General features: G+C 36.9%; 1 protein-coding gene across 1 annotated transcript in view; it reads right to left on the bottom strand.

The window, feature by feature from the left end:
• Positions 1–12,471, bottom strand: part of LOC120597864 (contactin-associated protein-like 3) — a 194,060-nt gene that overhangs the window by 36,299 nt on the left and 145,290 nt on the right. Inside the window, exons 13-14 of the mRNA XM_039856539.1 lie at positions 6,810–7,007; positions 3,139–3,295 (exon numbers count right to left, since the gene is read on the bottom strand). Of these exons, the coding sequence (XP_039712473.1) occupies positions 3,139–3,295; positions 6,810–7,007 (355 nt within the window). The remainder of the gene's footprint in view (positions 1–3,138; positions 3,296–6,809; positions 7,008–12,471) is intronic.

The raw sequence follows: 12,471 nt of genomic DNA, 5'->3' as shown, positions 1-12,471 counted from the left end.
TAAGGTATAATAGTTTTGACTACTTTGAGTTGTTGAGAAAGCTACAAGGGAGAAATAGTGGGTCAACTTTGACATTTTATAATTGTTTGGTAGAAAAATTATGGTGAGAACATAATTATCATTATCCAGAATTTCATATTTTGAAAGCTCCTGAGCTCACTGTTGCATCTCACTGTTCTTTTGCTCATCCTTTTGGCAAACTGAGGCTGTATTAATTACTGCAGCATCCTAACACTCATCACGTCTGATAAGTCTGATGAGTCTTGTTTCCATCTTCAGAATTATCTTAGCTGTTAGTTTTCTTTATAGATAACCATATTTTCTAAGAATAGTGTAATCTTTATTCCCTTGTTTTCATTCTTTTGTGTGTGGTTTTGAATCACCATATATATATATATATATATATATATATATATATATATATATATATATATATTAGATATATATATATATATATTTTACATATATATATTTTTATAAAAAATATATATATATATATATTTTTACATATATATATATTTTACATATATATATATTTTACATTTCCATTGTTCATTTCCAACCTAAATGCATTGTAATCAGAGAAACTATATAATAACAACTACTGTAAAACTTTTCATTTTGCTTTTTGGAACAGTAGGGGAATTATTTTGCAAAAATGTGCCATTGTGCTTGAGAAAATTGTGTATTCTATAATTTTATATGCTTAAAAAATCAAGTTGTCAATGTCATTTAAAAATATTCTATATCCTTATTAATTTTTGTCTGCTTGAATTACCAATTACTAACAAATCTATATTTAAAAAATTTTTCCATCATGGTTGATTTGTAAATTTCTTCTTTCAGTTCTGTCAATTTTTTTCTATATACATTTTTCAGTCATTTTTACCAGAAGCGTAAAAGTCTAGGATTGTTAGTTTTTTTTTCTGGTAAAATTAAAAAGTATCATTATATAGTGAGAGTAACTTTGTCCATATTAAGACTTTTAAAATTTAGTTTTATGTACATTTGCATGGTGAAATTATTTTTTAGCACTTTACTTTCAATATTTCCAGATGTGCAAACAAGATTATTGGTTTTTAATTCAATGTGACATATCTAGATTTAAATGGATATTTTTGTCACATTTATTGTGAATGACTACTCATACATTTTTATCTTCTTTTATACTTGTTGCTTCCCCTTTTTAAAAATCCCATTTTCTATCTCCTTTTGGATTAAATAATTTTTAAAATCTCATTTTTTCTTTCTTCCCTCCACTGATTTGAATACAATATGCTCTGTTTCTATTTTTTGAGGTTACACTTAAACTTTTACTGTTTACACTTTAAGCAATTTAATGTTTATAAATACTTATAAAACAAGTTTAAATTTCAATGATATTTTCATTTCTAAACTTTTTTTATTCCTTTATAAATCACAATCACCTTTGTTAATAGGATCTGATTGCTTTCTTGTGTTTCGATTCTATATATAGTTATATGTTATTGCTGTCTAGTGTTTATTTTTTACTTTTTAATCTCCGAGTTTATAAGTTTCTTTCCTTAATATTTCTTCTTGCATCTGAGACCTTCTTTATAAGATTACTTTCATTCTGAAAACCATTCTTAAAAAATTTTTTTTAAAGCTCTTCTTGTGGAGTCTGCTGGTGGTAAATTTCTTCAGTGTTTGTCTGGATCTTCATTTTATCTCATTTTTGAAAGCAGTGAACGCTTGGGATTTGTCAGTTGCTTCACTTTTGCACTGTGAGAAGAGTGTCACATCTTGGGGGCCGTGCTCTATGCTGTTAAGAGGAGGTCAGCTGGCTCTCTAGTTGTCTTTCTTTTTAAGAGTCTTCCTTTGATCTCTGCTCCTTTTAATATTCTCTTTAGTGTTCTTTGATTTCACCATGACATTTATAGATATGGATTTACTTTTGTTCATCCTGGTTGTTATTCCAGTATTTTCTTAAATCTGGAAATTTCTCAGCTATATGAATATTGCCTCCTCTTAATTATCTTCAATCTTCTCTTTTGAAACTTAAGCATATGTTCAGTCTTCACACCACTCCTTTATGTCGTTGCTTTCTTAGTTACCACTTTGTTTCTCTCTTTGCTATATTTACATGTATTTTCTATTTCACCAATTTTCTGATCACTTGTGTCTATTATCTGACCCAACAAATCTTACATTTCAATGGTATTTTCACTTTTCTAAACATTCATTTGTTCTAAATCACAATCATCTTTGTTAGTAGTATCTGATTGCTTTCCCATGTTTACTTTTCAAACAGATTACATATTTATTTTATCTTATGTTTTTAAGGTATCCATTATATGAGATTTTTAGACATACAATCTATCTTTATGGTTTCTTCTGGCTTCACTCTCTCCTCCAGTATTGTGTGTAACACTGGATTGTGAGCTTATATTTGCTGGCATTTTATCTGTGGGAATCCTGTGAGGCCTACACAAAGAGGGAAGGCCAGTAAAAATTTCATGTAATTCAATGATGAGTGATTGGTGTCTCTAACCTGTGGCCATGTTAAGTTAATTCAAGGACCAACCAAGTCATGTAAATATGAACTCTAAATCTGTGTGAGGGCAGATTTGCAGATATGAGTTTTCAAGGAGTTATTTTTTTCTACCTAGAGTGCTAACTGGAAAATCTGTCCTCACCCTTTTCTTTGGGTCTGTAGCCTTTTGAGACCTCCAGCTCTATGGGCAGGTATATGTTCCATATATTCTCTTTCATGTATTCAAGGCTTTGTCTGATTTCCCCTATGCGGTCATTTAAAAACACAACTAGAAATTAGGGAGGTCAGCAAACAGTCCTGGATTAGCCTTGTTAATTGGGTTAAACTTAATTTTAAGAAGCCTAATATCTCACTAATTAGTAAAACACTAATCTAATATTCTTATTTCATCTTATTAGAAAAATAAAATGGCATGATTATATATTCACAGGTAAACAGAGATAGCTACCTTAATATTTTAGGCTTCAGATTAATTACATCATACACTTCAAAGTTTATACTTTTCACTTGCTAGGGAGTACTTTATTCTCTTTATTGTACTGTCTTGTCTAGTGTCTGCGTAAGGTACACAGCTTAAGCAATAAAAAATTACAGTTTGCACAGGGAAATTATATGGAAATCACCATTCATTCCGGGCAGCATCACAGGTGCAGTAATATTGAGAATCAATGCAGTTCCCCTCTAATCCACAAGTACACTTTTGAGCATCAGGCAGAGAACCTCCCCAGTAAGTGTGTGTTTCATTGCTTCTTCCAACCCACCAGCTCACTGGGGTTCCATCTGAAAAACAAGTATGAGAAAGGTGACACCTACTGTGGTGCCCACTACCAACATCCCCAATAGAGTTCCCTTACTCCCCTCTATTAAAACAGGTTATTTTAGAAGAGAGAATATTTTAACTCTGAATAGGATAATTTTGAAGAGGACTTCCAACTGTTTAAATATATTTTAACATCAAGATTTGCATTATCACCATATTTCTTTCTCTTATTAGAAAATGAACAAGTAGTACCTAGCTCATTCAAGCATAATATTTACATATTTTTCTTGAGGACTCCAATTACATAATTTATTTGGAAATTACATTTAAAAATTGGCATCAAAATAAAAACCAGAATAATTTAAACACTGAATCTGAAATTTGTTTGAGATCCTAATATATCATTGAAATAATTTAGTTATTATAGAAAATATGGATTTCTTTCACTTTATTCATTAGCTAAATACACTGGTACTTCCCATCATTTCTCAGAAGTTTCTTGAAGACACGAGCTTCTTTTTATACTGAATGGGTTAACTCTGTATTTGGAAACAAAAGCAGTGGCACTGACAAGACTTCTTGCTACATGAGGTGATTCTCAGGCTCAGAACAGTTCTGAGGTAACTACAGCTCAGTTCTTCAGCACAACCCGCTTCTCAGCCCCTCCTCAGCGCAGCCCACAATTCAGTGACAGAGGCTGCCTCAGCTCTACAGGACCTCATGATTATGCTAAAGATTCTGCTGAGACCCCTTTCCAGTTACAGCACACCCTAGGATGTTTACAAAAGGCAGAGTATGCAGGAGGGTGGAGAGGAAACAATCCCTAGGAAGCAGGGAGTGAGGGAAGGAGAGGAAATAGAAGTGACATCAAATCAGCTGGTTCTGTCAGTGTGCTATTTCAAAACCGTAGGTTGTCCCCATCTGGCCCCCACCAAGAACCTGAAACATAGCTTAGCCTCTCCATAACTTACAAGTCCACTGCTCATTATGGCTCCCAGTTTGATGAAACTTCTTCTGCTGACAGTCTCTCAGCTTGAAAACACCTCCAATGCATCCATTACCACCCACCTCAGGTCCAGTGTGTAAGATACATGCCAAGAAATCAATATCAACAGTCTTGTTTTTTTAATGTGTTTAAAACTTATTTCTAGGGGGTAAAAGATCTTTTTAGCTCATATATTTAATAGATATTTTTCAAAATACTATTTTAAAAATGTAATTATTCTTTCATAGATCGAAGAGCAAAGAAATCATCACACACAGATAGATGCACAATTTTGTGTTTACATCAGAACTTTTTATTTTTCCTATAAAATAGGAATCATCTAATGTTTTTAAAGGTAAAAATGCATTTGGTTCCATTCAAGATTTCTTTGAGTAACCTAGAGAATCTGCATAAAAACTAAGAATAACATGAAGAAAAATTAGAGGCTGGAGTGGAAAGGAACAGAAGAGATGTCAATGACCAGGGGGCAGAGGCTCTGCTTCCTCAGTCATTTTAGCCCCTAGTTCACTGTCCTTCTCTCTAGCCATAACTACATACGCCACAGACTTAGCATTCCTAGGATGGTGACCTAATAGTTTATTAGGACCAACACTGACTGTTACATAACTTCCTCATTAGCCACCCATAATCATATCTCCTGAAACTGTCTGTAATGTAAAACCTTAAGAAATGCTGGAAGAAAAATGTTCCTGGACCCTGACAAGATCTTGGGCCCAAGTGCTTTGCCCCAGCCCTCTTGAAACACCAAAGTGACACAAGGGCTGCTGCACTGAGGCCCCAGTCTTGCTGTATCTCTTCTCTTGATTAACACAATCTCAGTTTCCTGACAACTTCTGAGAATTTAAATAGTAGAAAATTCTTGGGATATAACTAAATTTTGATTGACATTCCCCAATCTACCTTATACAATTCTTAAGCTATTTGCTTCCCACACTGCAGTCACCTTGTACTGTTCTCACATTGCAATCACCTAATGAGAGCTCCAGGTGAAGGCATTATTTGTTTTCACTCCTTCGACACAGGAGTAGCATCGATCCCCTGCACACTCATTTTTGTCTATCGATAATGCAGAGAAAATTGGTACAACAATTTTAAGATATATTAGGCAAATTAGTGCAAAAATTTTATGGTGTATTGCCCACCTCATTTCTCCCTAATTAAGAGCTTCTGGAAATATATAGATTTCTGTTGAATTTGTCTAAATTAAGTTTCTGCTGAAAATTCTCTGGTAGCAGCATATAAGAAATGCAAATAGCTTGAGCATGTATAGACAATGAAGTTCGTTTTGTTTCTTTAGCAAGTGTTTAACAAGTTTAAAAGTCTTTTCTCTTTCTGTATTTTCTCCTAACCCCAACTAAATACTCATTTTTTGTTGTTGCTTTTGTTGCTGTTTTATACATTTATATCAAAGGGATGACAATGAGTAATCTCTTGCAAATCAATAGCTGGACACTAGCACCTTCATGTGGTATCTGGATTCTGGAATGGACCATATACTAGTATGTGTAAGTGAGTTTGCTCCGACTCACTGGGTGGTTTGTGTTCTGACTTTGTTAGTGGTTGAGTTAGATAACCCAACCCACATTGTTCCCTAGCACTGACTTATGCTTCTAGACACAGCTTTCTCATTCTTCTGGGAACACACAATTTCAGTTCAGTGATTTATTTGGCAGCCATTGACTAACAGTAAATACTAAACCCTTGAGCACTAACTATAAATTCAATAAACTGGAGATTTGTAATTAAGTAGTATTTACTTCATGTGATTTATAGATGTGCATTTAAGTCCTCGTGAGGTTAGCTCTGAAGACTCAAAAAAGATGAAACAATTTTCCAAGTTGCACAGCTGCCGAGTGACAAGCTCAGAACTTGAATTCAGAGGACCCTGCATACCTCCTTCTGCTCACTCTATTCCCCAGATGCCTGATCAGAGACAGGGTAGATTAGCCTCCGGGAAACCAAGGAGTTTCATGAAGTTAGTGGGGTTGCTCATTCTGACAAAATGAGATACTTCAAAGGAACAAAATACAAAACTAAAAACAGAATGTTTAAGGGTAGACTAGATATAAACAATGAACTATTAGCAGTTACATTGTATGAAAGAGCTATATGATATCAACATTGTTCTCTAGTTAATAATCCCCCAGGACATAAATTGCATTAAGTCTATGAAAAAAAAATCTCAGAATAATCACCTGCGGATAACTATACCATGATGCCATTAGCAATCCCTTCTAAGATAAAACAGAATTAAGGTGCAGCTGCCCTTCATTGCGAATGAGCAGTGAGAGTCCGAGGGGCTTGAAAGGAGGCTTTTACTGCCCAGCTGAGTCTGAGAAGAGACTTAAGATCATTTGCAGCTTTGAGTAAACAGTAACATGTATTGACCTTGCTCTTTGCTCCAAGAAAAAGCATTTCTGTAATTTCCAGATTGTGACTCATTGTGCACATACTCTCGGGCACCTGTGTAGGCCACTACGACCTGTAGTAACTACAGACCACGATGGCGGATTGTTCTGATTACTCACCGTGATGAGCTGAAAGCCTTGACTTTCTGCAGTGGAAAGCTAGCTCTTGTTGGCAGTGGTCTGCATGGTCGATTATGGCCTGAAGCTGGTCCATACTGGCCCTGTACTTGAAAAACACAGGATGGGAATTTTCTTCATTCGAGCTTTTGACCCTGGCCAAGTGGGAGCCATTGTGCTGCACTGAGGTCCATGCTGTGTCTTGTGGGCATAAATGAGGTTGAGAAGGAAAAAGAAGGCTGTGATTAGGTTGAAATAATTAAAAATAAATACAGAAATATAAAGCATCTTGTATGTGAATTAAGAGTTTTATTTTTGTAGCTATCAGATCTCTTTGAAATTGAAATTAAAGTGGGATTCTTAAAATGTTAATAGTAGGGATTTCCTTTATTAAAATTTGTATTACCCTGAAAGTAGTCAACATTGTCGGGGGGCCAATTTTTAAAATTCTGTGTTATAAAATTCAAAGTTATAAATAGAACTTTTCAGCTTTTAAAAAAGGTTTTCTTTCCATTACCAGAGAATAAAGTCAGACTTTAATTGTGTATATATTTATCTTTTTAAAAAACATATTCCTCATCTGCTTGAGTATCTTTTCACCTGATAATCAAATATTTGTGCAGGATGTACACTTGAGAACAAGCAGCCCACATGACCATACGAAATAATAAAAATAAGTATGTTTGATAAAAATTGGCTGATAGTGTATCAGCAACTCATTCAGTGGTCAGCACTAAAAAACACAGTGCTTTGGAGTATCTAATATAATTCCTGGCAGTAACCACAGCTATACAAATGTCTGCCAGAAAATTCTGACATATGTTTGTTACAGTGATTACTTATATTTTAAAAAGAGATTAAAAAAATACTTCACAATGTTCATAACAGAAACAAACACACAAACAAAAAACAGCATTTTGACTTCTTTTACCTTATCCTAATCATCTCCCACCATAAAGGTATAAAGCTTTCACAGTACAAAATGCCCATGGTGGCTAAAATGCTGACTTCATGTTGTCCTAACTCAACTACATTTATGTTGCCAAGTCACATGACTTACTCTGTGACATGAATTTGGTAAAAAGATCAGTCTACATATAAACTTTTCAAATTTCAAGAGTAGGAAATAGTCATGTGGAACTCATTTTTATTATTTTAAATAGCTACTACATGACAAAGTTCAACAATCCAAACAGTGCTACGAGGAACCCACTGAAGAGCCCTGCTGGTCCCTGCCCCTGTCCTGCATAGGAGAAATCTCACAGCCACACCAGTGCTTTCAGACCTCTAACTCATCAAATATACCCAGAGATCCGGAATGAGAACCAGAGGGCCATGCCAAGAAGTCTGGCTCGAAGCCTATGGAAAAACATCACAAAATATACAAAAAGTCGTAAGAACAGGAACAAACTGTAAGTCAGCATGACTAATTCAGTTTCATATTCATTTAGGAAAAAAAAACTTAATAGATCATTTCCCTCTCTCTGCTCACTCAAGGGGGTTCTGAGTGTTCCTATAGTGTCTTGAAGTCCATAGATTCCCCCACCCCCTTTAATCATGTTTTCACTAGATTTTTTATATTTCAACATTTTCCTGGAAAATTACTTAAATGGGCCTGCTGTTATTTTTTTTGTAATTACCTACTTCCATTCACCCTCAAGTTTTCTTCTATCAAATGAAATGAGGGTAATAGAAGCCACATAGGAGACTGTGTTAGGCTTAGGAGTTCATCAATTATAATGCCATTGTGTCATTTATTTTCATGGCTATGGCACAAAGAAAAATGATATGCCTGAATAGTTCATATAGGCTACTGGTCAGTATGATAGATTTATGGTTTTTCATGGTTAAAATGTAATAATTGAAATCTTTTTCAAGTGGAAAAAAAGGAAAGATTAAAAAGAATCTGAAAACTACTCTTCTAGAAAAAAGTATTTAAACAATTGCCCTTTCTAGAAATATCATTTAAAAGACTCCAACAAAGAAACATTACGTTTTCATAATATTCTACAATATATTATTTTCATAGACTTCAAAACTATTTGTGAGAAGGGATCTTTGAAATATAACATAATCTTAGCTTTCAAGCATAAGGAGACAGAACAGGATTTAAGTGGATAGCTGTTATTCGCTGTAGTTTGAAGCACAAATTAGATCTAAAGAAATTAATTGTAATAGCGGACAAATTTAATCAGGATTTTTGAGCTATCATTGAATGAGACCACATGAGAATATGTTCTTCTAACTCCCTAGAGCCTTTCATCTGCACAGAAGCAGGTTGACGGGTGGCTCCTGGTCCACCACTTGCTCAGGGAAGTGAACCTGCTTAAAGTTAACTTGATGGTTTGGTTTGGTAAGCAGTATAGAAAAATAATAACTCTGACTCACCATATAAGACATCCCCTGAGGTAGGAGTTACATCAGGACCCCTCCTCAGAGTCATCAAAATGAAAAACAGCCTTGAAAATAGCTTTGATGTAGTAAAGCAGTTCGGTAGTTTAAAACTTCCTGCTAAAGCAGAAAATGAAGGGGATAGGGAAAGTCCCCAGCATAGCAGGCACAAAAGGACAGCTGGTGTGACCTAGAATTCACCTTCGCTTCATTATATGATCACTGTAATAAATTAACACTACAGTTAAGGCTGTACCCATCATGCATCTGACACCATAACAGTTCTGAGAGAACCTAAGGTTTGTCATCTTTCATTTTAGGTGCCTATTTGTGAATATGGAAAATGTCTCATCTACTGTCCGGAGCCACTGCTTGGGTACACCCTGAAGAATTGGAATATTTTTAAATTAGATGAACTTAGAAAAAAGAGGCTTATTTTTTACTGTAATACCTCATGGCCTCAATATAAATTAGGGAATAGGGAAACTTGCCCAGAAAATGGCAGTACTAATTATAATACCTTACAGTTAGATCTGTTTTTCCGGAGGAAAGGCAAATGGCTTGAGTTTCCCTATGTACAGGCCTTCATAATGCTTACCAAAACCCTGTCCCTTTGTAAAAATCCTTTACAATCCTGTGTTGTAGGAGCTTCCCCTGACATCTTAGATGATGACCTCCTTAGCAGCCCTTCTGTCCCTCAGGAGGGGCCCAAACCTCCAGTGGGCTCAATAGTGGAGTCTGCTTCTCCAGGGACTCCAACCTTGGGATCAGGTTCAAGCTCTGGGTATACTGGTCCTTGCTACTCTCCTCTATACCCCGGCCTGCCTAAAGAAGAAGAACCTAGCCTAGCCAAGGTTACTTGGAGTGGGCCTTCATACCTCTCACCTGCTCCAAAAAGGTTACCCTTTAGGGATAGAGGGCAGTGGGACAGAGGGTACTATATGCATCCGTGTCCTTTTCTCTGTTATTGACCTAAAACAATGCAAGGGAAAACTTGGATGCTTTTCAGAGGACCCTGCCCATTTTACTTAAAACTCCCAGTCTTTGACTTTGGCCTTTGATTTAGCCTGGAGGGACATATACATTACATTAGCTCCTTGCTACACCCCAGAAGAGAAACAGTACTTCTGGGATGCAGCATGGCAACTTGCTGACCAATTACATGCCCCAAATATCCAAAACTAGGGACTTGTGGCTACAGTTTTTCCAGACCAGGATCCCTACTGGGATTATAACATAGCAGGAGTGACCTGAGACAGGGACAATATAATTCAATGCCTTCTAGAAGGAATGAAAAAATATATTAAGAAACTTGTAAACTATGAAAAGGTAAAGGAGGTGACTCAGGGTAGAGATGAAAACGCTGCTCTCTTCCAGGAGAGGCTCATTGAGGCTTTTAGAAAATATACCAATTTAGATTCCTTTTCACTTGAGGGTCAGACCCTCATGGGGTAACATTTTATTAGCCAGTCTGCCCTAGATATTAGGAGAAAACTTCATAAATTACGGTAGGGCCTCAAACCCCATGGCACGATTACTAGACACTGCTTTCTCTGTTTTTTAACAACTAGGATCAAGAAGAAAAGGAGGAAAGATTTCAGCAGGAGAGGAGGCAGGGAAAAGTACAGGCTGAAGTGACTGTGCTAGCCTTTAGCAGCACCACTAGGAACACCATGCCATCTCAAAGTCACCCGGGAAAATCAAAGGAACAGCAAGCCGTTACTGGTAAGAATTATAAGGCCTGCTTTAAACGCAAGCATCCTGGCCACTGGGCAGACGAGTGCCAAAAGCTGGCCCGGGATCTTGCCCACTATGCAGAGATTCCAGTCACTGGAAGCTCAACTGCCCTCAGTCCCAAAGAGGACAGGAGACGCAAGCCTCTACTATGGCAGTAATGGAAAATTGATGAGGCCCGAGGACCCACATGGCACTGATCCGTACCAACATTCTCACCACCACCGAGGAACCTCGGGTAACCCTCGACGTCACAAGTAAGCAAATTAACTTTTTTATTGATACTGGGGCCACTTACCTGGACCTCTAACCTCCAAAAGTGTACTTATTACAGGAGTAATGGCAACCCTCAAACTTGTTTCTATATACACCCTTTTATGTGCCAATTTGAGGACAGACTATTTCTTCACTCCTTTAAATAATTCTTCAGTGCCTCATTCCCTTATTAGGTAGAGATCTTTTAAAAGACTTAGGAGTCACTTTGAGATCCTGGGACATCCCTCTAGTGTCAACTGAAACATGGCCCTTCTAGATAATAAAATTTCTGCTCAGGTCCTTGAGACAGTTGTACTCACAGTCTGGGACCAGGGAGTTCCTGTGAGGGCAACAATTGCTCAACCAGTGGTTATATAATTAAAGCTGAGAGTTGCCTACCCTCACAAGAGACAGTACCCAATTTGGAAGGAAGCGCTGGAGAGGCTGAGGCCTATTATTAACAAATTCCTAGAGCATGGACTCTTGGTACCTTGCCAGTCACCTTGCAGCACCCTTATTCTTCCAGTAATAAACACCTCTGGGGTATACAGGCTAGTCCAGGACCTGAAACTAGTAATGAGACTGTAGTTCCCCTTCATCCCATTGTAGCCAACCCCTATACCATCCTTACTCATCTACAGGGAGATACACAATGGTTTACTCTTCTAGATCTAAATAAAATATACTCTTTTTTTGCACTCCTGTCTGCCCAGATTCCCAATACCTGTTTGCCTTTGAATGGCCTGACCCAAAAACCTAAAGATCTCAATAGTACACTTGGACAACACTCCCACAGGGTTTCTGAGACGGTCACCACTTGTTTGCCAGAGCCCTGAAAAGAGATCTGAGAGACATACAATTAGACAAAGGGGCTATTCTTCAATATGTGGTGATATTCCAATATGAAGCCCCTCTGACAGCATTTCCAATTTTAATACCATAAAAGTTCTCAATTTTCTTGGAGATCGAAGATACAAGGTTTTTCAGAAAAATGCCCAAATATCACAGCAATGGGTTAATTATTTAGGGTACATACTAACCCCTAGCAGCGAGCAGTTATTGACTGACAGAAAGAGGGCCCTCTTGAACTTAGCCATACCCAAGACAGAAAAACACCTTTGAACCTTTCTTCGAATGGCTGGCTTCTGTAGAATATAGATTCTTGGCTTCAGGTTACTAGCAAAGTCACTTTATGAAGCCATCAAAGGTCCAGACTCAAAATCCCTTGACTGGACAAGAGGTCTTGATAGGTTCCTGTCTTGGGTCTTCCAGACCTTACTAAGCC

This window comes from Pteropus medius, unplaced genomic scaffold (assembly GCF_902729225.1).
Source record: "Pteropus medius unplaced genomic scaffold, Ma_sr-lr_union100, whole genome shotgun sequence".
NCBI lineage: Eukaryota > Metazoa > Chordata > Mammalia > Chiroptera > Pteropodidae > Pteropus > Pteropus medius.
The sequence above is the reverse complement of the archived record's forward strand: the minus strand, read 5'-3'. Positions and strand labels throughout refer to the sequence as shown.